General features: G+C 57.5%; 13 protein-coding genes across 14 annotated transcripts; 8 read left to right on the top strand and 5 right to left on the bottom strand.

Annotated features, from left to right (window-relative positions):
* Positions 1–671: 671 nt before the first annotated feature.
* Positions 672–3,103, top strand: SDRG_01883 (hypothetical protein). Its single transcript, XM_008607437.1, has 5 exons — positions 672–1,072; positions 1,122–1,943; positions 1,993–2,159; positions 2,206–2,533; positions 2,598–3,103. Exons 1-5 carry the CDS (start codon positions 701–703, stop codon positions 3,084–3,086), a joined length of 2,178 nt encoding a protein of 725 aa, XP_008605659.1. The 5' UTR covers positions 672–700; the 3' UTR covers positions 3,087–3,103.
* Positions 3,104–3,728: 625 nt separating this feature from the next.
* Positions 3,729–4,494, top strand: SDRG_01882 (hypothetical protein; the record flags this gene model as incomplete). Its single annotated transcript, XM_008607436.1, has 4 exons — positions 3,729–4,194; positions 4,243–4,287; positions 4,339–4,397; positions 4,447–4,494. The coding sequence occupies 4 exons, from the start codon at positions 3,729–3,731 to the stop codon at positions 4,492–4,494; spliced, it is 618 nt and encodes a 205-aa protein (XP_008605658.1).
* Positions 4,495–5,762: 1,268 nt separating this feature from the next.
* On the top strand, positions 5,763–6,426 carry SDRG_01881 (hypothetical protein; the record flags this gene model as incomplete). The annotated part of the gene is made up of 2 exons (XM_008607435.1): positions 5,763–6,092; positions 6,139–6,426. 2 exons carry the CDS (start codon positions 5,763–5,765, stop codon positions 6,424–6,426), a joined length of 618 nt encoding a protein of 205 aa, XP_008605657.1.
* A 660-nt stretch (positions 6,427–7,086) lies between these two features.
* Positions 7,087–7,827, bottom strand: SDRG_01880 (hypothetical protein). Its single transcript, XM_008607434.1, has one exon. The coding sequence runs from the start codon at positions 7,772–7,774 to the stop codon at positions 7,166–7,168; it is 609 nt and encodes a 202-aa protein (XP_008605656.1). The 5' UTR covers positions 7,775–7,827; the 3' UTR covers positions 7,087–7,165.
* A 415-nt stretch (positions 7,828–8,242) lies between these two features.
* On the top strand, positions 8,243–9,001 carry SDRG_01879 (hypothetical protein). The gene has a single exon (XM_008607433.1). The coding sequence runs from the start codon at positions 8,347–8,349 to the stop codon at positions 8,953–8,955; it is 609 nt and encodes a 202-aa protein (XP_008605655.1). The 5' UTR covers positions 8,243–8,346; the 3' UTR covers positions 8,956–9,001.
* Positions 9,002–9,298: 297 nt separating this feature from the next.
* SDRG_01878 (hypothetical protein) lies at positions 9,299–11,486 on the bottom strand (the record flags this gene model as incomplete). The annotated part of the gene is made up of 3 exons (XM_008607432.1): positions 9,299–9,381; positions 9,425–10,374; positions 11,248–11,486. 3 exons carry the CDS (start codon positions 11,484–11,486, stop codon positions 9,299–9,301), a joined length of 1,272 nt encoding a protein of 423 aa, XP_008605654.1.
* Positions 11,487–12,386: 900 nt separating this feature from the next.
* Positions 12,387–14,177, top strand: SDRG_01877 (hypothetical protein; the record flags this gene model as incomplete). Its single annotated transcript, XM_008607431.1, has 10 exons — positions 12,387–12,623; positions 12,671–12,766; positions 12,815–12,847; positions 12,893–13,273; positions 13,327–13,476; positions 13,519–13,604; positions 13,644–13,776; positions 13,826–13,903; positions 13,958–14,005; positions 14,049–14,177. The coding sequence occupies 10 exons, from the start codon at positions 12,387–12,389 to the stop codon at positions 14,175–14,177; spliced, it is 1,371 nt and encodes a 456-aa protein (XP_008605653.1).
* A 72-nt stretch (positions 14,178–14,249) lies between these two features.
* On the bottom strand, positions 14,250–15,812 carry SDRG_01876 (hypothetical protein; the record flags this gene model as incomplete). The annotated part of the gene is made up of 1 exon (XM_008607430.1): positions 14,250–15,812. The coding sequence occupies one exon, from the start codon at positions 15,810–15,812 to the stop codon at positions 14,250–14,252; it is 1,563 nt and encodes a 520-aa protein (XP_008605652.1).
* A 375-nt stretch (positions 15,813–16,187) lies between these two features.
* SDRG_01875 (hypothetical protein) lies at positions 16,188–17,003 on the top strand (the record flags this gene model as incomplete). Its single annotated transcript, XM_008607429.1, has 5 exons — positions 16,188–16,260; positions 16,307–16,388; positions 16,430–16,604; positions 16,648–16,837; positions 16,885–17,003. The coding sequence occupies 5 exons, from the start codon at positions 16,188–16,190 to the stop codon at positions 17,001–17,003; spliced, it is 639 nt and encodes a 212-aa protein (XP_008605651.1).
* On the bottom strand, positions 16,981–20,938 carry SDRG_01874. Of its 2 annotated transcripts, XM_008607428.1 has the most exons (26): positions 20,903–20,938; positions 20,554–20,843; positions 20,385–20,507; positions 20,304–20,310; positions 20,163–20,256; positions 20,041–20,111; positions 19,953–19,981; positions 19,786–19,905; positions 19,711–19,734; positions 19,631–19,659; positions 19,426–19,585; positions 19,245–19,366; positions 18,987–19,197; positions 18,770–18,937; positions 18,649–18,718; positions 18,529–18,582; positions 18,406–18,481; positions 18,212–18,360; positions 18,083–18,160; positions 17,997–18,039; positions 17,890–17,941; positions 17,779–17,842; positions 17,702–17,733; positions 17,579–17,656; positions 17,295–17,529; positions 17,036–17,247 (listed from the first exon to the last, which is right to left on the bottom strand). In XM_008607428.1, the coding sequence occupies exons 1-26, from the start codon at positions 20,913–20,915 to the stop codon at positions 17,036–17,038; spliced, it is 2,604 nt and encodes an 867-aa protein (XP_008605650.1). In that variant the 5' UTR covers positions 20,916–20,938. The 2 variants fall into 2 exon arrangements, with proteins under 2 accessions (XP_008605649.1, XP_008605650.1); XM_008607427.1 differs by having other exon boundaries at positions 16,981–17,247; positions 20,041–20,256.
* A 373-nt stretch (positions 20,939–21,311) lies between these two features.
* On the top strand, positions 21,312–21,958 carry SDRG_01873 (hypothetical protein). The gene is made up of 2 exons (XM_008607426.1): positions 21,312–21,725; positions 21,786–21,958. Exons 1-2 carry the CDS (start codon positions 21,320–21,322, stop codon positions 21,917–21,919), a joined length of 540 nt encoding a protein of 179 aa, XP_008605648.1. The 5' UTR covers positions 21,312–21,319; the 3' UTR covers positions 21,920–21,958.
* Positions 21,921–23,535, bottom strand: SDRG_01872 (phosphoglycerate kinase). The gene is made up of 4 exons (XM_008607425.1): positions 22,699–23,535; positions 22,578–22,646; positions 22,411–22,534; positions 21,921–22,362 (listed from the first exon to the last, which is right to left on the bottom strand). The coding sequence occupies exons 1-4, from the start codon at positions 23,527–23,529 to the stop codon at positions 22,052–22,054; spliced, it is 1,335 nt and encodes a 444-aa protein (XP_008605647.1). The 5' UTR covers positions 23,530–23,535; the 3' UTR covers positions 21,921–22,051.
* A 1,151-nt stretch (positions 23,536–24,686) lies between these two features.
* On the top strand, positions 24,687–26,201 carry SDRG_01871 (hypothetical protein). Its single transcript, XM_008607424.1, has one exon. The coding sequence runs from the start codon at positions 24,706–24,708 to the stop codon at positions 26,104–26,106; it is 1,401 nt and encodes a 466-aa protein (XP_008605646.1). The 5' UTR covers positions 24,687–24,705; the 3' UTR covers positions 26,107–26,201.
* The last annotated feature ends 1,191 nt before the right edge of the window (positions 26,202–27,392 follow it).

Below are 27,392 nucleotides of genomic sequence, written 5' to 3'. Positions count from 1 at the left end.
CCAACGACAGTGACGCCTGCCCCAACGACAGTGACACCGCAGCCGACTACGGCGACACCTGTGCCGACGACGGTGACACCGCAGCCAACCACTGTGACTCCACGACCCACTACGGTGACGCCCGTGCCGACTACAGTGACTCCCGTGCCGACAACCGTAACTCCTCAACCCACTACGGCGACTCCTGCCCCAACGACAGCCACGCCGGTGCCACCGTACCCAACGCAGCCCCCGCTTCCTTACCCCACGCGTGCCCCCGACTACCCAACGCGGGCTTTGTTGTCCGTGTGAATTCGCCTGCAGCGTCACCAAAATACCCACAGTGGCTATGGCACAACCTTTATAAGAATCCTGTCCGCTTCGTATAGCTAGCTATATTGAATAACTGCATGCCTGAATAAAAAAACCTTGTCCATTCACCTCGTTCGCCCAACCAACCTTATCACATTTGACATCCGCACCGATTGGTCGTTTCGGTCCGGAGCTGGTTTTATAGCATCAACAGTATGACGGTGACGTTGTCTCCGACAGAAAAGCTCATCTCGCGCATTGGTCCCTTCTACAAGCGGCCCTCGTCCGCTCCCTACCGCATCGATCCAACTTGTTGGCGCCAATCGAAACCCAAGTTCAACCTCGCTCTGATTGGACAAAATTCCTCAATTTCATTGGTCAAAAAAAGAATTCCAGACCGGCCAGCAGCATGCGCCGCGTGCTCTCGACGACGCGCCTCCTCCGCGCAGGCCTGCTCCAGCGGTACTCGCCCATGCGCCTCGCTGGCCACGGACCCTTCTGCGCGTCTTCTCAGCGCCACCTCAGCGCGCCGAGCGCCAAGACTTTTGTCTCCAAATACTACGAGATGGACGATCACACGGTCATCGACGACTTCTTGCGTCGGAAGGGCCTCGCACTCAAGGAGACGCCGACGCACTACATTGTGCGCGACTGCCCGTTCTGCCATGCGACCAAGGGCCGACCAGACAACCTCTTCAAGCTCTACGTCGCCAAGACCAATGGCGTGTACCTCTGCCACCGCTGCGGCGCGAGCGGCAGCTGGTTTGCCTTTCGCCAAAAGGTATGCATCTTGGCGTGATCCCACGGCCAAAACCACACGCAATGCGTAGCTCGGTGGCAACGATGTTGTGCCAGCCGCGATGGGCTACGCCGACTCGGCGCGCTACACCGATGACGAGCCCAAGGTCATCTCAGTGCTCGACAACGCTAAGTCGATCGCGCTTCAGCGCAACTTGCACGACGACGACGACTGCAAGCACGTCCTCGACTACCTCACGAGCACGCGCGGCTTGTCGCCCGAGGTGCTCAAAAAGTACTGCGTCGGTGCGATCGAGCAGCCCTTCTACGACGGCGAGACGCAGTCGCACAAGTGGTGCGCTACGTTTCCTTGGATGGCCCGCGACTCGGATCTCTCGCTCATGGGCGTCGAGGCCGACACGACTGCGGTGGCTGGTGACGCCAACCGGTTCAACGTCGTGCGCCTCAAAGTGCGTGCCATCGACGACAAATCCAAGCAGCGGCTCGTACCGAAAGGCGGGTCGTGGGGCCTCTTTGGGTGGAACACGGTGCCTACGGCTGCGACCTCGATCGTCCTCACGGAGGGCGAGTTTGACGCGATGGCCGTGCACCAAGCCACGGGGCTCCCGGCGGTCTCTCTCCCGAACGGGTGCCGGTCGCTGCCCCCGGCCGTGTTGCCCCTCCTCGAGCGCTTCAACACGATCTACCTCTGGATGGACAGCGATGTGCACGGCCAAGACAGCGTCGAGAAGTTTGCGCTCAAGCTCGGCGTCCAGCGTACGTACATTGTGCGGTCCCAAGCGAAAGACGCCAACGACGCGCTCCTCTCGGAGATGAACCTCCAGTCGGCGATCGACAAGGCCGAGCGCAAGCCGCATGCGCAGATCGCAACTTTTGATCAACTCCGGCGCGACGTAATATACCCTGCGTCTCATGCTATTCCTACGGCCATTTCTGTCCTAGGTGCTCGAAGAGCTCTTGAACCCACTGCGTGCGAGTGGTGTGCAGTCGCGGACGCTCCCGGCCCTCAACTCGTACATGAAGGGTTTCCGGAACGGCGAAGTCACTGTGCTCACGGGCCCAACCGGTTGTGGCAAGACGACGCTGCTCAGCCAGCTATCGATCGACTGGTAGTCTTACGCCACAAAGATACCGCTGACTGTGGTGATGATGTAGGTGCGCACAGGGGGTGAGTACGCTCTGGGGCTCGTTTGAGATTAAGAACACGCGCCTCGTGCACAAGATGCTCACGCAGATGGCGGGCGAGCCCCTTGCTTGCAACCTGCCGCTCTTTGAAAAGACGGCGGACGCGTTCGAGCAGCTGCCCATGTACTTTTTACGCTTCTTTGGCTCGACGGATGTGGACGAGGTCCTTGACGCGATGGAGTACGCCGTGTACGCGTACGACGTGCAGCACATCCTCCTCGACAACATTCAGTTTATGATGTCGGGGCAAGGCCGCGGGTACGACAAATTCGAGCGCCAAGACGCAGCGCTCGACAAGGTGATGTTTCATTTTTTATATTTTTCTTCTGCGTATTTTTACTGATACATTGATACATTCCTAGTTTCGCAAGTTTGCGTCAGCCAAAAACGTGCACATAACCCTCGTCGTGCACCCGCGCAAGGAGCAAGACGATACCGACTTGAGTCTCTCGTCCGTCTTTGGCACGGCCAAGGCGACGCAGGAGGCCGACAACGTGCTCATTCTACAGCGCATCAAGGGCGAGATGAAGCTCGACATTCGCAAGAACCGGTTCGATGGTACGCTCGGGTCCATTCCGCTGGCCTTTGACCCGCGCAGCAACTGCCTCCGCGAACGCTACGCGACGACAATGCCCGATGCGGTCGCGGCCGTGGACGCCGAGCACGAGGTGCACCGCATGCAGTACGAAGCATCGCCGCCGTCGGCGTCGTATGCAAGCGAGATCATTCTCGAGCCGACGACGCCGAGCGTCGTTGCGCCGCGCCAGGTGCAGCGCGTGAACGGACGCCACGACGTGGCCGACGAGGAAGAAGAGCCCTTCTCCATGTTTACGCCCATTATTACCAAGTAGATTTTCACTTTTCGACACTTGCTCTGCGTTTTTGTGGTGGCTTTTGTCGCCAACTGCTGGAGGCATCGTATTTGACGGAGCATCGAACTGTGATAACGCTGTCGGGTGCGAGCCCGGGCGATCCTAGAGCAGGTATGAGTGAAAGGCGATGAGGACACCCATCGGGTGGCGTCGGAGTAAACCGTCGCGCATGGAGCCTAGTACATGTACCTCGTGAAGTCAGATCACAAATGCAAAGACTTGCTGCCTTGTCATGTGAACCACCGAGTTTCTTTTGCGCCGTTGCCGCGGCAAGAGAAGGCGTCGGCGACGCACTGTACCATCGGCACCCAAGGCGGCCACCGCGACGCGATTGAGCTTCGATGGCACAGTCCGCGGCCGACGCGTGTACTTCCCCGAGCAAGGCAGAATAAGATCCAATACATATCTCAGTCTTTTCCCAACGGTCGTTGGACAAGCTGTCGACACTGAGACGTCATTTTGCCAGCGTCGCAGTAGCAATACATAGTTAGAACTAGCGGATGTCGAAATCCAAGTCTCGAGAGACTCGGTGAGCGCGATTGACCAAGCAGGCGCGAATGGCGCGTTGTGATTGGTCAAGGCGTTGGTCCGGGAAAAGTCCGGGTTTGGGATTCCACGGAGATGAGCAAGCGCAAGAAGGGCGTGTCCCTCGACGAGAAGCGCGAGCGGATCCTCAAGATCTACCACGAGTCGCTGGACGTCTTCAACCTCAAGGAGGTCGAGAAGCTCGGCTCCAAGGCCGGCGTCGTGCTGCAGACCATCAAGGACGTCAACCAGGCGCTGCTCGACGACAACCTCGTCGACACGGACAAGATCGGCGCCGGCAACTACTTTTGGTCCTTCCCGAGCAAGGCCGTGCAGCAGCGCAAGCGCAAGCTCGAGGACCTCGAGGCGCGGCGCGACGACCTCCGCGCCAAGCTCACGCACGTCCAGTCGTCGGTCGAGAAGCACAAGAGTCTCCAGACGCAGTCCGACGACCGGGCCGAGCGTCTCGCCAAGCTCAGCGCGCTCAAGAGCCAAGCCGACGAGATGCAAAAGAAGATTGCGTTGCTCCAGGAGAACGACCCGGACCTCTTGAAGAAGCTAGGTGCGTACTGTGCATCCTTGAATACGCTGGCTCAGGAAGCGCTTGCAGATGCCAAGGCCAAGATGGCCAAGGAAGGCGTCGACCGCTGGACAGGTGCGTGCTTGGTGCTTTTCATTGTGGCAGCCAAAGACATGCTGTATACAGACAATGTGTTCAACTTGAAGTCGTGGGTCATCAAGAAGAATTCGTGCTCGTCGGCCGAGGTCCCCTTCGTCCACCCCATGCGACCTCACGCATCTCTTATCTGCGTAGGTCGAGAAATGGCTGGGCATCCCCGACGACTTTGACTACGTTGAATAAGCGACGTTGGCTGTCTTGACGCGCTCGCGTGGCTGCTCAACCGTTAGCCTGGATGTTCTCCGCCGCCCCGACTCGAAGTTACGAGGGCGGTTGGTCCCCTAATCCCAACGGTCGATGCGGCGCATGAGTGATGCTAGCTCGCAGTGCAAATGTTGCGTCGCTTGCTGCTCGTGCTCGTTGGTCTCGTGTACACCGGTGTGCATGCGCACAACCCCGTCCTGGACACAAATCTGCACACCGAGTCGGATGCCTCAGAGTCGGCGCGGAGCGGAGAATCCGATATTGAGATCAAGCATGGCGCTGTGCGGCGGACACATATACCGAGGCTACCGGATGCGATTTCCACTACCTTTGTTAGCATGGACAACAGTCTCGGCTTCACCCTCTTTGGCTGCGTCGGTGTTGCGTCGGTCCTTCTCGGCGCGATGCTGGCAAGGACCCACCCAAGACAAGTTGACGAACCGAAAGAGACACTTGAAGATGCGACCGAAATTACTTCGACGACCGAGATCCCGATGCTGTAGGCCTTGCCTCTATTTATGCATAAGACGAGCAATAAGATGGCATCGATGAATCATACATGTGACCTACAATTGAGCAATGGTATATGTTTCAGTGTCCGTCACTCTCTAGTGACTTGCTCCTGCACCCATGACGACGCCACGTACGTAGCACTTGGCGACGTGGGTCCCAACTCGGGTCCCATTGGTTTGAACGGAAGCCGGTGTTGCTGCGGCGGCGTGACCAGCGCTAGCGAGTGGCTTCTTTCGATAGCCTTGTGGTCCATTCTGCGGTCCTCGATCAACGCCACAAGATGATGAGTGATCCGGCGTCAGAGCGAACCCAACCCACGGCAATGATGGGAGCGATCTCTGCTGCAAGTACCAGTACCAATAACCATCAATCTGCCACGCAAGGGATCATCAGAGTTCCAAGGTAGCAGTTGCCCGCGAGTAAACAGAGCGAGAAGTGCACGGTTGGACTGACGTAAGACGAGATTGGAGCGTTACGTAGTAATACCACGCCAAGTCGTCGCGTTGTTTCATGGCCATTGCAACTCGAGGTCGGACGCTCGCTGGCTTGGTGCAGCAAGCAAGGTTCAGCATCGAGTGCTCCCTTCACCAGTTACTTTCATGCATGCGATTTGCTTCAATCAACCTGACGCGATCACGCTCATGTCCAGTTGTTTCGAAGTTTTGCCCAAGACCTGGCGACACAATAACGCCTGGGGCGTTGAATCGCCGGGGCACAATGACTTTGTACACGCCATGAACTCCCCCCGCGCCTCGGAGAAAATGCTCCGGCGGCGCGCCCAAGTGCGCATCAACCAGCAGCGCTACCGTCTCAAGTTGCAAGACATCAATGCCACTCGGGTCTTGGAGGTGACGGAGCTGGCGCACGACATTGCACGCTGCCAAGGTCGCATCGAAATCCTCGAACGTTGCGTATTGCGCTTGCACGAGCCCGAGGTGGGCATCGTGCTCGAGTACTTTCGCCTCTTTCGCTCGGGATATGCTCCGCACCAGCCGGATCTGCACGAGCAACAAGTCGCGCTTGTCAACGCTATCATTGAGCCCAACTTGGTCTTCCAAGGCGAGGTGCGTTCAAGCTCAAATGCATAGGCCTAGGGAGGCTCGTACGTAGGCCCGTGTGGAGAAGCTATGGGAACAATGGCGTCTCGCGCATGCACTGTATGCAACGACCGAGATGGAGCCACCGCGAATTGACACTATTTGCGTCGAAGAGACGACAATCCTTCGCGTCTCGACCACCATTCACCTGGGCTTGTCGTGGCGGTCCGTGGCGGTCCTTTTCCCCCAGGCGGCTGACCAACACCACCTCTCAAAGCGGCTAATCGGTCAGGTGCTACACCTGCCTCTCGTAAAGCACTTTCACTTTACCGAATCCGCGTGGCCAGACTCGACACGATGACAGCGATGCCGATTGCCCTCAGCAATCTCTTGGGCAGCCTTGACGACACTGTGACAGTGCTCCAAGACAGTCGGATCTTGGAAAATGGCGAGATGAAACCCAGTAAAACACTCCAATAACGTCATTTTTGAAGGCTGGAGTAGTGTTTGACATGTTAGCAGTTGGATCAACCATGTCCTGCGAACGCACGTATGAATAATTGGAGAGCTTGTAGGGTTCGAGGAGACATTTGCCTAGTTCATGAAGTCTGAGTGTGGTCCAGATAGGGCTGTCGGTGGCAAATGCAGGACATGCTGCCGGCAGTGGTTCCTAGTCCTCTGTCAACGGTCATTCCATATTCCACGCTTTGTTGTATGTCCATGGTGCTAGTCTCAATGCTCTAGATCTCAGTTCCGAGCCTGACTTCCGCGACCGCCACGACGCCACTCAACAGTCTGCGCTTTTTGACAGATGCCCTCGGTGTGTTTTTTGCGCTGCACGACGGAAGCCATCATAGGACGTCCACACGCATGTGGATCGCACCGTAGCGCCCGCATATTTGCAGGTTTGGAACTCGTCAGCAACGAGTGGTTGGCCGTGAGCAATTTGGCACTCAAATCTCATGCCTCCTTGCTTACAATAGACCTCGAGCTTATGGACTAAGATCTATGTGCGTGTCGGGCGGGAAGCAGACGATCCATTTTGAGCCCATTTGATGTCCATCCATGAGCGACGGTAAAAAATACATGAACAATTACAATTACTTGCTCAAGTACGCCTGGAGTTGCGGCAGCGCACGCGTGCGGTCGACGATGGCCTGGAGCTTGGGGTACGCGGCAAGCGAGACGGTGACGCTGTCGTTGGCGAGCGTGTTCAAGAAAAAGTCCAAGAGGTATACGTCCGCAAACGTGATCTGCGCGCCCGTAAAGTACGGACCCGCCACGCGTGCTTCGAGCTGCTGCAACATGCGCGGGAAGATATCGCTGTTGATGGCCTCAAACTTGGTCGCGCGCAGCGTCTCGTCCTTGGTCTTGAAGACGGCGTCGACGACGACGTTGACGAGCTCGAGGATCGCGTCGACGACCGCGTCGGCCTCGAGCGCCATGAGCGCGTCGGCGGGGTAGAGACCCGCGAGCTTGGCGGCGTAGCGCGCAATGGCAAGCGACTGCGCGTACGTGACCTTGTCGTTGACACGAAGCGTGGGCACTTGGCCGAACGGCAGGTCGAGCGAGCCCTTCTTCTCAAAGTACTCGGGGAACGAGAGGCGAATGTCGTCAAAGGCCACGTGGCCGTACGCGAGCACGAGGCGAATGAGTTCGGCGCGGCCAGGGATGGCAAAGTACGTCAATTGAAGCTGCGGCGCGACCATGGTGAATGAGATAATGAGCGATCGGCCCCAAAGTGCTACTAGTACCGCTGAACTCGGTGGACCATGCTGGCGCGCGTCGGACTTCGGCGCTGCGTGGCAGGTCGAATGGCTCCACCAATAGGAACCGATGCCACCAATCATCTGCGAGCGATTTGTCACAGATACCGTGCGCGTTGCCACGTCACAAAGCTCACGTCAGAGCGCTCAGTTCAAATATGCAGTGAATTTGACTATAATAGAATTTGTGTTTACGAGGCGAGCGAGTTCCTGGCTAGTAAATTATCCAGTAAAACTACAGCCTTGCGACTCGCGTGTTCATGTTGCGCGGGGTTATAGCGGCTCCAATTATTTACTAATACCGCTCAGGCATGAGATGCATCGACTTCAGTGACGTGGCAACGCGCACGGTATCTGTGACAAATCGCTCGCAGATGATTGGTGGCATCGGTTCCTATTGGTGGAGCCATTCGGCCTGCCACGCAGCGCCGAAGTCCGACGCGCGCCAGCATGGTCCACCGAGTTCAGCGGTACTAGTAGCACTTTGGGGCCGATCGCTCATTATCTCATTCATCATGGTCGCGCCGCAGCTTCAATTGACGTACTTTGCCATCCCTGGCCGCGCCGAACTCATTCGCCTCGTGCTCGCGTACGGCCACGTGGCCTTTGACGACATTCGCCTCTCGTTCCCCGAGTACTTTGAGAAGAAGGGCTCGCTCGACCTGCCGTTCGGCCAAGTGCCCACGCTTCGTGTCAACGACAAGGTCACGTACGCGCAGTCGCTTGCCATTGCGCGCTACGCCGCCAAGCTCGCGGGTCTCTACCCCGCCGACGCGCTCATGGCGCTCGAGGCCGACGCGGTCGTCGACGCGATCCTCGAGCTCGTCAACGTCGTCGTCGACGCCGTCTTCAAGACCAAGGACGAGACGCTGCGCGCGACCAAGTTTGAGGCCATCAACAGCGAGGTCTTCCCGCGCATGCTGCAGCAGCTCGAAGCACGCGTGGCGGGTCCGTACTTTACGGGCGCGCAGATCACGTTTGCGGACGTATACCTCTTGGACTTTTTCTTGAACACGCTCGCCAACGACAGCGTCACCGTCTCGCTTGCCGCGTACCCCAAGCTCCAGGCCATCGTCGACCGCACGCGTGCGCTGCCGCAGCTTCAGGCGTACTTGAGCAAGTAATGTTGTCGCTTGTTAGTTTTCAATACACCTCTATTATGCTCCGAGATTGAGTCCTATAAGCAGTTAATCGAGGCATGGCGGACAAACCTGCCAGCACCTGGGTGGGTGGACAGGCTTGCTTTGTTGCTGGGTTTGTGGGCCAGGGAATGTGAGGTGGGAATGGGCGCTCGACAAGGAAAACATAACAGCGGGTCTCAGGAGCCCAAAGTGTGTGAGATATCAAGCAACAATGAGCATTATTTAATTAAACAGCTATGCAGCGCAGGTACAGTCATGCAGAAAAGGAGGCAACAATGTAGCGTAGTCGGTGTCGCCGTCGCAGGGAGTAATACATATGTACAGACTACGGAGCCCGCGTTGGGTAGTCGGGGGCACGCGTGGGGTAAGGATTCGGAGGCTGCGTTGGGTACGGTGGCACCGGCGTGGCTATCGTTGGGGCAGGAGTCGCCGTAGTGGGTTGAGGAGTTACGGTTGTCGGCACGGGAGTCACTGTAGTCGGCAAGGGCGTCACCGTAGTGGGTCGTGGAGTCACCGTGGTGGGCGCAGGTGTCACCGTCGTTGGCTGAGGCGTCAGTGTAGTCGGCGCCGGTGTCGCCGTAGACGGTCGTGGAGTCACAGTGGTTGGCACAGGTGTCACCGTTGTCGGGTTCGGCGTCACTGTGGTGGGCACGGGCGTCACAGTCGTTGGCTGAGGCGTCACCGTCGTCGGCCCCGGTGTGGCTGTCGTTGGGGCAGGAGTCGTCGTAGAGGGTTGAGGAGTTACGGTTGTCGGCACGGGAGTCACTGTAGTCGGTACGGGCGTCACCGTAGTGGGTCGTGGAGTCACAGTGGTTGGCACAGGTGTCACTGTCGTCGGTTGAGGCGTCAGTGTCGTCGGTTGAGGCGTCAGTGTCGTCGGCACGGGCGTCACAGTGGTCGGCTGCGGTGTCACCGTCGTCGGCTGCGGTGTCACTGTGGTGGGCACGGGCGTCACCGTCGTTGGTTGAGGCGTCACTGTCGTTGGTTGAGGCGTCGCTGTGGTCGGCTGTGGCGTCACTGTTGTAGGAGCTGGCGTCACAGTCGTCGGTTGAGGCGTCACCGTCGTTGGTTGAGGCGTCGCAGTTGTCGGCGATGGTGTCATCGTGGTGGGCGACGGCGTCACCGTGGTTGGAGCTGGAGTGACCGTGGTTGGCGCAGGCGTCAACGTCGCCGGGGTCGGTGTGGTCGGAGACGGGGGCACTGGGGCTGACGTGGGGCCACTCGTTGGCACGGGCGCACTCGTGGGTGGCACTGGTGCAGTCGTCACCGGAGCACCCGTCGTCGGCACCGGCACGGGACTCGGCGTCGTCGGAATCGGCGAGCTGGTTGACGCACTCGGCGATGGCACGGGAGCCACCGAGGTGGTTGGGCTCGGCGCCAGCGTGATAGGCGGGAACGTCCCTGATTCGGCCTCGAACGCGTCGCAACTTGGCGACAGCACACAACCATAGACAGCGTTCGGTGTACCGGCAAGAGTCTCGTTGAGGACGCGACAGATTGAGCCAAACGGAAGGCCGGGCTGAGGCGAGGGGCACACACCCGAAGCGTTGCCCGAGCACCAGCGCGGCTTGTTGGGAGGCGAGATTTGCGCGCAGAATGTGCTGCTGCCCACGACACTGGTCGGGAGCCAGCCTTGCGCCAGCAACTTGTCGTTTGCACACTCTTCGTACGTCGGAATGCTCACAGAAAAGCTGCAGCTTACGGGAGCGTTCGTTGGTTCTGTCGGGACCGGGATGGGCTGCGTCGTAAAGTTTCCGTCTTCTTGCGTCGGCTTCGGTGCCGAAGTTGGTCCCAAAGACGGGCAAGATACGCGTGGCATGCAGGCGTACGTGAGGTCAGGCGCCTGGACACACATGGAGCCGTACGGTAAACCGTCTTGGGGACCAGGGCAGTTGTCGATATTTTTGTCGCAAGGGTTGGTCCCTTGTCCGCAAAACGTGTCCCCAGCTATGTACACTGAGAACCAGTTCGCGCCCTCGCAAGAGGCAGGTGGCACTGGGAATCCAGGGCAGATTCCACCTGGCGCCGTTGACGGGCTTGAGGACGGTGTCGTAGTAGGAGGCACGGGGCTGCGTGTTGATGGGATCGGCTGCGGCGTCACTGGGCTCGCTGATGGCTGTGGGGTCAAGGGCCTTGTCGTTGGCTGCGGTGTCGCGGTGGACGGAAACGGTGTTGTGGTTGCCGGAACAGGAGCTGGTGGACTCGTAGTCGGAGTCGCAGTTGTCGGCTTGGGCGATACCGTCGGGCTAATCGTCGGGCTGGAAGGCAACGGACTCGGTGGCGTTGAGGTGGTCGGAGTTGAACCTGTCGTTGGCGCTGGCGTGCTTGGCTTGGGAGTAGTAGGTGCTGGGGTGCTCGTGGTCGGCGTCGATGTTGACGTCACCGAGGTGGGTGTTGGGCTTGTCGGCACCGGTGTACTTGGCTTGGGGGTCGTAGGAGATGGGGTGCTCGTGGTCGGAGCTGGCGTCACTGATGTTGGGGCCGGACTCGTCGGTGCTGGCGTCTGAGTGCATGAGGGCACGGGAGTCGTTGGCTGCGGCGTCTGAGTGCACGGGGACACGGAAGCTGTCGTCGTTGTCATTGACATGGGCGCTCCAGTGGCTTGACCAGCAGCCAGGGTGGCTAGAAACCCCATCAAAGACAGTGACAACTTCACCGAGACCATGATGCTGTCGGTAGTTGTCGGCCAAAGTGGAAATGAACTTGGCGCTCTTGCATGCAAGCTTCATCTCGGAAACAAGGGTATTGTGTTCGCATCTCTGGAACGACGCTGACGCATCTCGGCGGAAAGGGAAGCGCCAGCAAAACAAAACTCAACGTTTGAAACGCTAAATCCGGACCATCTCGCCCGCGGGCAACTTCAGACGCCCATGCAACTCGGCACGCGACCGACGTTTTGAGCGCGCGGCTCACCGGACGATCGCGGTCAAGTACCGACTGCATCGTCTTTCGATCTTTTTTAAATACTCGCGTTTGATTGGTGAAAAGCTTGATACATTCGAGCCAATTGGATTGGGTTACATGCTTTGCGAGCAAAATCTACTCGATGCGGCCAAGCCTTTGCAGCGACCCTCATGACGGGGCGCTTGCAAAGCCACGTCTTGAGTCTTCCTTCCGCCGTAGAGGTTTTGACTTTGCTAGCACCCCGCCATGCCTTCTGTTGAGGCAGTGTCGCGGTCGACTGTCGGGGGCACTCCTGCCTCGAACGGCCTGGACAGCTACATACAGCGTCGCAAAGGTTGGTGCCGGAGAGGAGGGCGGCTTGCGAAGTATCGTCGAATCCATGCTCCTTCCGCCTGGCAAAGACTACGCTGTCAGATAACGTTAGTTTTAAAGCGAGCACAGGATCTGGCACAAAAAACACGCAACCGGACCGCTCGGCCAAGTATCCGGATACTGCCGCCAGACAAAACATGATCGCGAGGAAGATCACGGGGCCCGAGACGGGCGATGCTCGTGTGCGCAACTTTAGCATCGCGAGCGCTGGCAGCGTCAACAGCATCAACACGACCGTGAGCTACAAGAACCTGCACGCAAGCCCCGACGCCGTCCTGGCCACGGGCGTGCCCTGGGTGCCGGACCGCGCGGCCGACGACTGCATGGTGTGCCATGTCGGCTTCTCGACCTTTCGCCGCAAGCACCACTGCCGAGTAGAGACCTCGCCGATTGCGACACACCGCCTCACGTATGCGCGTAGAACTGTGGCGCCCTCGTTTGCAGCAACTGCTCCCGCGGCCGCGCCCGCCTGCCCGGCCTCGGCGACACCAAATGCCGCGTCTGCGACGTCTGCCAGGTGCGGCCATCGATAGATAGGTCTCGTCGATGGCTCAAGCTTGTGTAGCGCCCGGAGCTGCCCCAGAGCCTGTGGCAAGAGGTACGATTCACTCAACGTGAGCGGCGAAACGTATGCTGCGTGTAGTGGAAGTGGAGCATCGAGATCCTCTGTTCTGGCTCGCGCATGTCGGGCTGGTGGAGCCAAGTCCTTCGGCGCACGCCAGGCATCTACGCCGCCTTCGAGGACGTCGAGGCGCGTGCCGAGTACTTTGCGGAGCTCCAGGCGCAGCCCGGCGCAACGCTGCTACTCTTTGACCACGCCGCCAAGATGGCTCAGGATTTACAGCAAATCGAAATGGACGTCGACCGGACGTTTGGCCCGCAGACCGCCGACACGTATGGGCCGCTCGTCACCTACGCGCTCCGGAAAGGCAAGACGTGGAAGGACATTGTGACGTGGAAGCATGCGCTGCGACGCGTCCTCACCGCGTACGTGGTCTTCCAGCCCACGATCGGCTACTGCCAAGTACACCGACTAACTATCGACTACAACAAGGCGACGCGCTCGTTCGTGGATAGGGCATGGACTACATTGCGGCGATTTTGCTCTACGGATCCAATTGGGAGTGCCACCACGCGTTCCGGCTCCTCGTGGCGCTCATGGACAAGTACGACCTCGGCGGCGTCTGTGCCCCGGGGCTCCCGCTCCTCAACCTCAAATTTTACCAAGTACGAATCTACGTTACGACTGCCCCTTGATTGTCCGAGTAGCTGGACGAGCTCGTGCACTTTCACCTTCCGGACGTCCATCAGCACCTTTCGCTGCACGGCATCCACCCCAACACATACGCCTCCGGGTACGTCCGGTGACGCACCACGGCGCTCATCGTATCTAGATGGGTGCTCTCGCTCTTTGCCAACTTCAAGACGCTCCACCCAGCGCTCGTGCTCTCGTTCTTTGACGGGTTTTTCGCAAAGGGCTGGAAAAGCTGGTATCGCGTCGCCCTCGCGATCCTCGCGACAGCACGGGTACGACGCTCCCATTCCACAAAGGGCTCTTGCCACCGGACCTGCGTAGCAACGGCTGCTGCAAACGCACACCGCGACCGCCCTCATGGAGCTGCTGAATCATGACCTCGCATCCTTGTTCCCCGAGGTACCGTCGTCGCATCAAGTATCGACAGCGTATACATTCCATGCGGTCGAGTAGAGCGATGACAAGTGCCGCGAGTTTTTCGCTCTCACGAGCCACTTCAAGGTACTGCGTCCTTCGTCGTCGGCGGTGCGAACCCCAACCCTAGGTGACCAACGCGGCGCTGCTCTTCTTTGAAGACAACTTTGCGCGCAACAGCACATGCGAGAGCACAGTAGTGATCGAGACGAGCGCCATTTACTGCAGCAACCGAAGCGACGTGGCAAGGGCGCCATAGCAACACTACAGTCTACGACATGCAGCTGAATTTTTGGCGATTTTTATTTGGACCTACAACGCATCGCCGAACTTAGTCGGTCTTGGTCTTCTTGGTCGGCGTCGCAAACGGCGTAAAGCCAAACGCAAGCAAGACGGCGACGCTGCCAAACATGGTCGCGAGCGCGCCGACGCCGATCGCGTCCGTGAGCGGCGGCAGCACAAAGCCGCGCGTGCTCACAAGGAAGAGGATCGCGGCCACGAGGCTCGAGAAGGCGAGGAAGACGATGCTGCCCATGTTAGGCGCTTCCAGCGCGTCGGCGTGGATGGCGTCAATGGCCGCATGCAGCGTCGGCGTGCGCTCGGCCGAGACGCCCTTGGCCTGAATGTCGTGGACGTACTCGGAGAACATACCGCGGACCTTGGGCATCGAGGTCGCGTGCTCCATGAGGAAGCACGCCGTACCCTTGCGGATCTTGACGACGCCCGTAAAGACCTTGGGGTTGTTGTAGAGCTGCGCGAGAGTCGCGACCGCCATCACCTGGGGCATGGCGCAGAAGAAGAAGACGTCCGGGTTGCGAATGGCCGCAAGGTACGTCATGCAGTCCGGGATGTGGCGAAGCGCGTCAAAGACCATCTCGTTGAGGCAGTTGAGGCTCGCGTCGCGCTTGGCCTCGTCGCGCATGTCGCCGAGGTTGCCCATGTGCTTCTTCCAGATCTCCTGCGGCCAGAACGTGCGGCCTTCGACGAAATCCTCGAGGTAGTCGCGGATGATGTTGACCTTCTGGAGGAACTGGCCCATCGAGATCGAGAGCTCCGTCTTCTCGCCCACGGACGGGTGCTCGAGACCGCTCGCCGAAAAGAGGCGCGAGAGACCTTCGCCAACAAGACCCGCCACGTAGTAGCAGTACTTGTCGTAGTCGGCTGTCTTGACCGTGCCCTGGCCCATATCGACCTCGACAAACTCGGCCATGCCGGCGCCCATCTTGCGCGTAATGTCAATAATGACGTCTTGGTGCGACTTGGGCAGCGACGCGAGCGCGCGGTTCATGTGGCCCGCCTGCTCCAAAACCGTGGCTTCGTCGCCCTCGCCAATACCGTGAATCGAGAGGTCGAGCTCCGAGAGGCGCAAGTAAAACTTCTGGAGCATCTCAATCTTGGTCTTGTTGTCGATGCGCTTCATGTCGTCTTCGACCGTGTCAAGCGCGCGGAGCGCCAGGTAAAACACGCAGATCGAGAGACGAAGCTCGTCCGGGAGCGCGACGATGACCATGGCGAAGCTGCGGCTGACCTTCTTGACCATCTTAAAGCACCACGCCGTGTCCGTATCGAGGTTGGCCGGGAGTTGCTTACCGCCGCCGACCTTGGTATGCACGAGCATCTTGACGGCCGAGAGCACCTCCCACGGGTGCGAGAGCTGGGCGATCTTGCTCTCCTTGTGGATCACGATCGAGCCATACGCGCCCTGCTTCTTCGAGTCGTCCGTCGACGCCGATGGCATGAGAAGCTTGAGCAGCAGCGCGATGCAGCCAACGGTGCTGAGCACGCAGGCGAGGTGGTCATGGAAGAGCACCGAGAGGAAGGCGAAGGACTGCTCGAGGAGGTCGCGGAAGCTCTCGACCGAGAGGACTGCGCCGACGAATAGCACGAGCAGCATGGCGATGATGAGCAAATCGGCGACTGACGTCAAACCACCACTCGATACAAGCCGCAAGATAATAAAATAGACCGCGTCGCGCCTCTTGTGGCAAATCCAGATGCGGACCAATCGTATCGCGTTATCAGCGACCAACGCGCCAATCAACGCTGCCCATCTCGAACTATTGGCCAATCGTACGCAATACCTGTATAAACGAATACACTGCGCCAAACGCGACACGCAGAAGCAATCGAATTGGCTGGTGGCAGCAGGCACACGATGACGCGATGCTGATGGCAGGCAACAATCGACGCATCATACAACCTCCCACACTTGATGCTGTAATGCAGAGAAGCCGTTGTCCGGATAGTATCCGGACGCTGCATTGCCGCGATGGAGCTCGTGCAGGAAGCTGGTCATGCCAAGGAGAACTCGCCGACGGTCCGCCGAAAGCTCGTCTTTGAAGGTCCAGTGCTATACATGCGCCAGATGCCCAAGATGATGTATGCTAGGACTCTCGCTGAAGCAGTCGATGGACGCCCAAGGCTCCTTGCCTGGCCCGCCGAAGGTGAAGAAGGACGCCAAGGCCAAGCGGTACGACGAGCCGTGTACCCGCGCTGTAGCTAGGTTTGTAGGCGTGCACTGGGTGACATATCCAACAGCTTTGCTACCGATCTGGGCAGCACGCTCTTTGAAGCTGCGGGCAAAGGCCAGCGCTTCCAGACGCCGGTCGACGCCTCAGCGCCGCGCAAGGCGAGTACAGCACCAGCTGTCGATGGCGCCTCACCCGCGCGCGTGTCCGCCGACGACGTACAATGCATTGTTTACGCACTTGAGCTATGCAATGGTATAGGACATTGAGCTCGCCCACGGTGGTGTCTCGACAAACGACGACGTGTACTACATGAAGGGACTCCACGACCAGCTCGACGCGCAAGTGCAGGCGTGGAAAGACGAAGCCGCCAAAGAGGCAGCGCAGAAGAAAGCGGCCGAGCTCTTGGCTCTGGAAGCGTCCTTTGACACAACCCTCGACACACTCCCCGGTATTGTGACCACGCATTTCTCGAGCTTGGATCGCCAAAGCGTGTAGACCCCGAGAGCATGTGGCGATCGACGCCGCCGACGCCCGAAGAAATCTACCTCGACGACTCGTGCAACGGCCTATTTGACACGGAAGGCATCTTGGACTTTACGTTGCTCGACGCGTGAATCCTTATATTTGAATGCATACACTGCGTGTTTTAGTCGAGTGAGATGGAGCGGGCTTGGTCGAGAAGCGCGTGGAGCGACGAACTTGACGCATTGAGCCAGTTGGATTCGTTGACAAACAGCATCGTCAAGACTTCGAACGCTTCATCGCGGTTGTTGGTGTCTGCCAACGGCGCAATTGGCGTCTTGGACCGGCGACAGTCGAGAATATCATGGGCGCGTGTCAGTACGCGCTCGTTGACTCCTGTTGCACCATGGAATCTCAGATGCTCGAGAGCTTCTTGTCGATACCTGCGACCGTCGCACAGCGAAACGCGTTGCTCGAGGTCGCAATGCCCGGAACTACTTCGAAGAGGGCCGCGGTTGGCACGTTGCCCTTTGACGCCACGTTGATCGGCACGGACGACATGACGAAACAAGCGATTGTGGACGTCTCCTCGATGATACGAGCCTGGTCCTTGCACTCAATTTGGTGCACTTCGCGAAACTCCAAGTGGTCGCGCAAGTATGGCTCCTGAAAGATTTCCTATGTGGGACGTGTGAGTAAAGCTGATACCATGTTGTAAATGATGTACCAAAAAGTGTGTCGTCATGAGAATTTTCGGGCCCCCGTGGCGCAGGACGGTGTCTTTGAGGTCCTTGAGCACTGCCGCCTACACGATGTTCGTTGCGCGCTGCATGTATGCGATTTGGTAGACCAGAAGGCAAACTCCATCAATCGCAGACGTGCCTGGTTCTGTGAGGCACTTTCGGCGCTTGAATCAATACAAAATACCTTTGCCGAATTCGTCAATGAGCAGTAGACTGCGCTCGTCGCAATGGCGGAGCATCGTTGCAATCTTTGGAAACGAAAACTCACAACCACGGCTGATACTAGAGCACGCACTTGGTTGCAGTCAATCGTAAAAGAGCTGTGCGACAGCAACACAGTCTCGAAGCTGGCATCAAAAGCACGGTCGTCACACCACTGGCGCAACATGAGGTATCTCGTACCTCTGAATACGCGTGAAGAGCTTGGTCACGATGCCGATGCGAGCTGGACTACGATGCATTTTGCGCTTCTCAAAACTATTGAGTACCTTCCGACACGGGGATGAAGGATCCAAGTTGGGCCATGTACTGGAGCACACCAACCATCTTCAAGTAGACAGATTTGCCTGCCGTACAGTCTTGAGCATACATAACTCACGAAGTATTGAAGAACGTACCAGACCCGTTTTCACCCGTAAGAACGTGGATCAAGCCCGTTGCGGTGTCGAGCGAGACGTCGTTGGGGATGTATGACTCGACCGTGAGCTCTTGCAGCGGATGCCGCGCGGTCTTGGCGACGAACGTGATGTCTTCGCACATGACCGGCCTAGTCTCATGTGTCAATCCTATGCCAATGCAGAGATTTTCTCACCGAGTAAAATTGAACTCGCGCGCAGCTCGGGCCAAAGAGAGGAAGCAGTCTAGCTCCGAAGCCACGTCGATCATGTCTATCGCTCAACGTGAATCACTCGTGTTTCAAGACACCATGCTGTACCGTAAAACGTGACTTCGTGCTCCATGAGCTCGTCGTAAAGCTCCAGAAGCAAGCCTGGTGTTGTGAAGTCGAGGTATTTAGATAAAACGTGGTGTAGCAGATTGCGTAATGGAGTTGTACCTTGCTGGAGATCCAAAATTTGGCCATGTATATCCCCATAGCTTTCGTCGAGCTTGCAGCAGCGCACGTCCTAGAAAACATGTTGCGCTATACTAGTATCGACAATCGTCCGATGATTTACCTTGTAAAAGCGCTGGAGCCCGTCTTCAAACTGAAACTCAAAGCTTCGCGGGACTTGGCAACTCTGCGGGCAGCAAATGGCGTAGCCGATGCGAGGGATGTACTGAACGGCGATCCCACGCATTTCGGGGTACGCATTGGCCAGCACATTGGACATGTCGAGAAGCACCTACAACAAGGAGGGTTATACCCAAGGAAACGTTAGGGACTAGTTGGACATTGTCAATCTCGCCAAACTTTTCCCGAGCTTGGTCAAGCTCCTCGGAGATTCCCTCGCGGATGACGCAGTAGGCTTCGTCCTTGCTTGCTTCAAAGTCGATGACGTTGCCGAGCATGTTGGACACTTGCTCCAACGACTCCAAGCTTGCGATACGCTCAAGAAGGCGAATAGAGTCGAGAATATCGCGGGGCAGCTTTGTCACTTCTTTCCTACGAGCGAGCGCTCGGCTACCTGGTGATCTTATCAATACACTTACCGCATGCCAAGAAAGTTGTTGAGGGACTGGTAGAACACAGTCCAGTCCTGCACCGACGAGCGCATTTGCTTCATGTGAAGAAGGCTGCGCGCAACGTCTTTAAAAGCCTTGAGCTTGACGAGCTACGTGCATCGTTCCGACGCTATGAGCACCGAGAACGGATCCTATCGTTTTGACGTACGAGAGAGTTGACGAGGTCATTGCGACTTGATGCCAAGAAGAACTGGATGGCATCTTGGCGGGCTTCGATCGCGTCAATGTCGGTTAGCGGTTTGAGCATCCATTGCCGTAGCATGGCTTTGCCGCACTTGGTCATCGTGTGGTCAAGGAGCGAGAAAATGCTATTGAGATAGCGTCACGCCAAGGTCTAGAGTCCTCCATGATACCTGAAGCCTTCCTTGGACTTTTCCCATGCCTAAATTGCAGTTCACATTGAAACTTGGAGAGGGTGCACCAGCTCACATACACGGAGCTGCGATGGGTGGTATTCCTATGCATGAGCCCGTTAGCATAGTCTATTCCGAATCCTACATGAGGGTACCTCGTTGAAGATTTGGAGCGACTTCAGAGCGATGGCATCGATCAACATCACGCCATCCAGCGACGCTTTCTCAACCGCAAGAATCGAGATGGTCGTTGTCGTCTCGAGCTGGTTGACAATCTACATCAAAACCATAAAAATCGCGTCCATGGGCTCCAAAGACAAACGTTTTCGGCCGAAAGAAAAATCAAGAGCGCTACAAATCGATCAAATGAATGAGCTCATCGAAGCATTCCAGGGAAAGTAGAGCATTACCTCCGACGGCCCGAATCATCTCGAGCGAGTCGAAGTCAAAGAAGCTGCCGAGGTACTTGAACACTTCCCGTCTAGCCGTCATAGTCGTAAGCGCTTTCCAATCACAATGAAAGAGGTCGTGCTCAGTCGTCTCGCTCAAATCACGGCCGTAGTGCTCCCAGTCCGTGCCGATACGCAAGTTGGCAATGGATTTGCAAGCCTTGGCGTATCCAAAGTCTATGCATGCCCAGTAGAACACGTTGGAGTTATGAAGGTGAGTGTACCCGAGGGCTGTGATGAAGCGCAAAAGTAGAGAAAGAACAAATCGCACGTGTGAGCCCTCGAGTTGTATAGCGACGTCGTACTTTGCGGTGGCACACCTCCGTGTACTCGTCCGACTTGAGAAAGTCTATGTCGAATTTGGCAAAGTTGCGGTGGGAGACGACGATCGCTCGTGGCTCCATCTGCGTCTTGAGCATTTCGAGCGTCTACTTCTCCCGTGAACGTCCTTGCTATGCTAGGCACGTGACGTACGAGGGAAAGGTCCGAGTTCGTGATCGGTATCTGCGCGGTCTTGAGCTTCGTAGACATGGCATCGTAGACTGCGACACCGAGCTTCCCCTTCTCGATGAAGAGGGCCATGAAGACCTCACGGGGCTCTTCGTCCAGGCCATTTTCGCCTTGGGTCTCGTGCTCGAGCTCGTTGTTGGGGTCGACATCGTCGTCCGAGGAACCGCTCGCATCGTCGTCTGCCGGATGGCTTGGCCCCTTCTTCCGCTTCGTTCCCTTCGACGTCTCCGTCTTGCGCGCTCGCGTCGTCTTCCCTGGAGGCAGCACATGAGCTTCCTCCCTTCTTCATCATGATTGTCTTCGTGGGTCTCACGGGTGGAGTTCATCAGCAGGTCTTCTTCGTCCAGCGCGGCAAATGGAGCTTTGGCCCTCGCGATCTTGGTGAAATGTACATGAACGTACGAAAGCGTACATCACGTACATTCCATGTACGTATTTAACCTGTGAAATCGTATATGAAAGAATATGCACAATGAAAGAATGACGTGGCATCCTCCTGTGCCATGCATCGTGGCCTAGCATCTATATCCAGCCAAAAAGAAACACATTCGCACCGTGCCGGTAGCTTTTCCAACGGTCGATTACTACGTGGTGTATGTACCGACACGGGAATTCTCACAGCGCTGCCGAAGGCACTATCTCTGCACCCGACACCAGCGCAAATTCCTAAAATCTCGGGTCCGTCACAAACTTCGACACTCAATGCATTTTTGAATTTGAAGATACAGTCATGGGTCTCAATTTGTTGCAGAGCTTGCTTTTCATCAGCCTCGCCACGTCGTCGATGGCCATGCCCGAGTGCTACATCAGTCAAATTTCGCTTGCGCTCAATCCGATTTTCAGAGGGAGTGCCTTCGCCGAGTGCGCGGCCAGCCTCCACGTTGACGTTGCAGTGATTGCGAGTCCGACGGCCAGCTTTACGGAGGGTCAATTTCTCCGGTTCCATGCGAGCAACAACTGCGCTGTGGCCTACAACCAGATGACAGCGATGTACGCGCTCATGTCGCCCGAATGCTCGATCAAAACGACGCCACGCCTCATTTCGACCCAGACGCGAGCACAGCTGACGTGGGAAAGTCTCACATTCGACAGCTACCTCTCCGTGTTTGGCAATGGCGGCGCTCCAGAACCCACGAGTATTATATCGGTAGCCACGCCGTCGACCCCGACTGCCACTGCTATCAACGGTTCACGAGCCGGCAACAGCTCCTCGAACAGCACCAACAGCTCGGACGCTCAGTACATCGCGCCCACGCCGTCTCAAGGCCGTCGCATAAGTGCTATGAGTGCGATTTGCTTCCTCGTAGTTCTTCTCGCGGCCATAGTGTAGACCCACAATCATCAAACCTTTGTAACTTGCAATGTCACCAATGCATACTGATCATCTCTGTACGTAATGTGTGTATTAGTCGGATCTAGCAACGCGTTTAGGACGACAAGAAGCGGCAAAAGTGCATTTCACTTAGGCGTCGTTGAGCGCTGCGACACCCGGAAGGACCTTGCCCTCGAGAAGCTCGAGGCTGGCACCGCCACCCGTCGAGATGTGGCTCATCTCGCCGGCGAGGCCACACTGCTCGACAGCAGCGACCGAGTCCCCGCCACCGATGATCGTTGTCGCGCCCTTCTTCGTGCACGCCGCGAGGACCTTGGCAACGCTGTTGGTGCCCGAGGCGAACTTTTCAAACTCAAAGACGCCCATGGGGCCGTTCCAGACAATGGTTGCGCAGTCGGCGAGCTCCTTGGCAAACAGCTCTTGGCTCTTCGGGCCAATATCTGTATAAAATAGCAGTGAGAACGGTGTGCGAGACAAGAAGAACGCACCGAGACCGAGCCATTCGCTCGGGATTGCGTCGACGTTGACAACCTTGCTCGCCGCGTCGGCTTCAAACTTGTCGCCAACGATAACGTCTGTCGGCAAAATGAACTGGACACCCTTTGCCTTCGCCTGTACGTCATCGTGAGATCAAGATACAGTGACTCATCCGAACTTTGTCCATGAGCTCCTTGGCGAGCGCGATTTTGTCTTCTTCGACGATCGATTGACCGACCGAGAGACCCTACACGTTTCTCGTCGCTTAGTTTCACGTCACATAACGCTACAGGACGCACCTGGGCCTTGTAGAAGGTGAAGATCATGCCGCCACCGAGAAAGATCTTGTCGCACTTTTCAATCAGCGCCTCGAGGACCGGGATCTTAGTCGAGACTTTGGCGCCACCAATGATGGCCGCAAGAGGCCGCTTCGGCGCGTCGACGGCTTCCGAGAGGTACTTGAGCTCCTTCTCGAGAAGCTTGCCGGCGACCGACGTCGAAATGTAGTGGGTGACACCTTCCGTCGACGCGTGCGCGCGGTGGGCCGTGCCAAAGGCGTCGTTCACAAAGACGTCAATGTCCTTGGCGAGCGCTTGGGCAAAGCCCGCATCGTTCTTTTCTTCTTCGGCATGGAAGCGAAGGTTCTCGAGCAAGAGGACGTCGCCGCTCTTCAAGCCTGCCTTGGACGCGTCGACCTCGGCGCCAATGCACTCGAGCGTCGTCAAGACGGGCTGGCCGAGGAGCTCCGAGAGGCGGCGCGCAACGGGTGCGAGGCGCATGGTTTCGTTGACCTTGCCCTTCGGGCGACCCATGTGGCTGCACAAAACGACCTTGGCATCGTTCGCAAGCAGGTACCGCAGCGTCGGCAAGGCTTCGCGGATCCGCGTGTCGTCCGTGATCTTGGTCACGTCGGTCTTGCTCAGGGGCACGTTGAGGTCGGCGCGGACAAGCACGCGCTTGCCGCTGAGGCCACCGCGGGCCGCGAGCTGCTCGACGCCGAGCTTCTTCTTGGTCACAGTCGCGAAGCAGCGCTTGAACATTTTGGGGTTCAGAAATGACAGGCCCATCTTCAATATCTTCAATCCGGATACGCGTATCCGGGCGCCCAGATGCGCGCCCCTTCCTGGCATACAACAACCAAGTACAAGCACGAACGCGCAGACAGCCGTACCGTCACTGGATTTCTTCCAACCGTTCGGCTAACCGGTAACCGAACCGCTCCTCGCATCCGATGGGAGGATCATATTTTGGTCGGGTTGAGTGTCGGGATACATGGCGCTCCTCGATGCATGTCGATAACTGCAGAGCAGAGTTGGATCTTTGCGACCAGGGTGCACCTACTACGACACCAGGAAGATATGTGGAAGGGTATGTGGAACGAGGGAAGAAGCACCCATCATCACGCGTCGACGCACGAAGTCGCGCCGCTGTAGTGCCAGCCATACCGGTACCCGCCTTGGGCCCACATACATGTATTCATGCCACGTGCAAGTGCATGCACGAGCTCGGCAAGTAGAATGGCCGCGCTGCATTCGACGTTGCGATTGCGGCTCTGTCGTGGAAAGATCGACGTGCCGCAGTGTAACTCGCGCCCTGAGACGCCACTCTGGGCGGTGACGACCACAGCCTTCGTATGCATGGCGCAAGACGACACGTTCGATGGAAGCTCGACCGGTGCAGGAAGTAGCTCGCAGCTACATACTGGCTGCAGACTGCGAGCGCCCCCGCGAGAGGACTGCAATAGGATGGCCCGAGGTTGCATTCTCATTTCTCGTTCGAAATTCGTAGCAATCAACCAACTTCGGAGACCACCAGTTGCTGCATGAGGGCAGTCGCTGCAGGCTCCAGTACACGTCGCAGGAACCCTACCTGCTCCCAGTAGCGCAATTTTTGGCACTTTTGGCCACGAGCGAGCAACCTTTCCCGGACCGACAAACAAGGGGCTGGGCGCTTGAAGCAGCCGCCGCACGTAGAGTAGTACGATCAAAGCGCCTCGTCCCACTATCCTTGCTTGGTGTTGTCAACGTGGTCTCCACGGCGACCGGATCGCGCCCCGTTACCGCCGAGGCGGACAGCGATCTCGTTGCTTGGTGTCGCTCGTCCGTCGATCTCCGAAGTCATGGACACGTCAAGCGTGGGTTCCGGCACAGGCTTCTCGTGCACGGGTCGGCGCAACCTTTGAGGTGCAAGAAGATCGCACGTTGGGATGAGAACGGGATGCTTCGAACTTCGAAAATCAAATCTTTGCCGGCGCAGTAGCTTGCTTGCTTGACATGCAGTTGGATGCCACTTTTGAATTCGCCACCATGTCCACGCTCAGGAGTAGTGCCAGCGGGACGACCGATGCCAGTGGCGCGTCGCGCAAGCACCAGTCGCACATGCCGGCGGCGCCCGTCTTTACGTGCGGCTGGCTACGACTCAAGGGCGGCTTCTTTCGGAGCTGGAAGGCCTACTACTTTGTCTTGACAAAAGGCGAGCTCTTGGCGTTTGCGACGGCGCGCTTCGAAGGACAACCGCACAAACACCGGATCCAGGTCGCTGTCGTCGAGAAGAGCGCCAAGCACGAGATGGGCTTCGTCGTGGCCTCGCCCACGGGGACGCAGCTCACGGTGGCCGCCACATGCGAGCGCGACTTTGACAAGTGGACGATGGCCTTTACGGGCGTGGCTGGGCCCAAGACCCCGAAAGTCGTACCACAGCGCGTCTTCGAGTCACCACCACCGACGCCGTCGATGGAACCCGAGGTCTACCTCTACGTGCCCACCAACGTCATTCCGCTTACAACATCGGCGACGGCGCTGGACGCCGCCCGTGCCGAGATCACCAAGCTTCAAGCGACGCTGGGCGACCATGTCCCGATGCGCAGCACGCTCGACGACCCGAGCGTCGAGTGGCGCGTGGGCAAGCCGGACTACACGCTCGTGAACCTTCTCTTCCTGCAAGGCAAAACGTACAACCACAAGCCGGGCTCGCTTGAGTGGATGGTGCAGAACCTCATCAAGACGTGGGAGATGGAGGTGTGCCACAAGACGAACGCCCAACAAATGACGACAATGCACCCCAAGCTCTTCCAGTGCACCGTGAACGGCGCGAGCCCCGTCGCTGCCGACGACCTGGTCCGCAACGGCAAGTACGATACGTTCCTTGCAGCCGCGCCGACGGCCAAGGCGCTGTACGACGCCAAGCGCAGCACGCGGGACCGAGCGTCCATGACTTTTGGATCGGCCTTTCCAGACGGGTTTGCCTGGGAGGTGCTCGAAGTCTTCTCCAAACTGCCGCGCGTCTCGTTCTCGTGGCGCCATTGGGGGTACCCAAAGCAGTCATCGACCAAATCGCCGATGGTCGAGCTCTTTGGGTTCACAATCCTCGACCTCGACGCGTCGAACCGCATCTGCGGTATGGAGACCTTCTACAAAGCCGACGCTTTTCTGGATGCGCTGCACCGCCAGAAGCTTCTCAAGCGACCCGAAGAAACCTCCGCGCGCCAGCGGCTCTCGTCGTCGATGACAGGGCGCAGCACGATGCTGGACGGGCGCCAGTCGCTCTCGAGCCACTCGAAGGCCAGCGCAGCGAGTCACGAAGACCTTTTTTCGTGCCCGTTTGATATGACGAGCCCCGCCTTCTCGGAGCGCCAATCCACACTCAGTGCACCGTCCCCAGTGTCGAGCAGCAGCAGCAAGTGCCCGTTTGCTGGCAAGTTTTTGTGAGCGTTCTTATATGCTTAGTTGATGTCGACACGTGAGTTTTGCAGACATAATTGAAAAGATAGTTTATAACATGTTCCTCCTCTTCTGTTGCCATACCTTTCGACGCCATAGTAAATACAGCGCATCGAAGGCTTGGGAATGCAGGTGCTGATAGTACTTACAAGACATCACAGACACGACGAGATCAGCCCCTGCCCTTCGCTTGTGCCCATCATCGATGATCTCATCCCGTCCGATCTGCCTTTGTGCAGAAGTTCGAAGTACTACGCTGCGCTACCACCAAGCGCGTTGTTGAACGAGCTGTCTGAACGCAGTGGCCTGGACTAGCATGGAACTTCAAGAATGGCCCCATATCGCTTTGCACTGCGGCTGCGTTCGGCGTCGCGCCCTATCGCTCCGAGCGAATGTACTACTTTTCAAGTGTGCACCGCCAAGAAACATTCTTATTCTTATTTGGCTCCAGTACTCGATGCATCTCCTGCAAGCTACTCCTCGACGATTACCTCTGCCGCAAAGCACCCATCCAATACAGCTCCTTAAGAGAAGACTGGGAGGACGGCCGGCCTCACGGACCCGTCCACTGTTGTCGTTGGCCAAGAGTGCAGTCACCTCTTTGTCAACCATTTTTGACCCCCCGCAGGATTCGTAATCGCTACGACATAAGTATATGTATTGTCGTAGCGTATTCTTTAGCCGCAGACGCCGCAGAAACGCCGTGCATGCGCGCACCGATTGTTGCCGACGAGGCGCGCGGAAATCCATAAAATAGTGTGTTAGCCAATCAGCAGCGGCACCGATGGCCGTTATCCGGATACTCGCCTCAACGAACGAGTGGCCAGCGACGAGAGAGTCGTGGCGTATCCGGATAACCGAGTTGCGCGGTGCAGTGAGCATTTCGAAATTGCACTTGCTGCACGTAGATTGAAAGTTGCCAAATTTTGCCCCTCAGTCAATTCTTCCATATCGATCTGAGTCTTCCATTTTATACTTGGCATATAGTAGGCTCCCTCTGTGGATGTTGGGTCCATCAGCCCGACGCGAAGTCTCTTTGGGAAGCTAGGATCGCTGGGCACTTACCGACCTAGCCACGTTCTGTGGAACCGGGCGGTACGAATCAGCATTTCGACATATCCAAACGAAATCAGCTTAGTTGCATGTTTATATATCAACGCCGTTGCGAGGACGATTATACACTTTATTATACACATGTTAGACACTGAACCAACCATGTTGTGAACAAGTACCATCCTGAGCAACTCGAGTGTATACTTCACGTTTCTGGTCCC

Source organism: Saprolegnia diclina, assembly GCF_000281045.1.
Source record: "Saprolegnia diclina VS20 unplaced genomic scaffold supercont1.4, whole genome shotgun sequence".
Taxonomy (NCBI): domain Eukaryota; phylum Oomycota; class Saprolegniomycetes; order Saprolegniales; family Saprolegniaceae; genus Saprolegnia; species Saprolegnia diclina.
The sequence above is the reverse complement of the archived record's forward strand: the minus strand, read 5'-3'. Positions and strand labels throughout refer to the sequence as shown.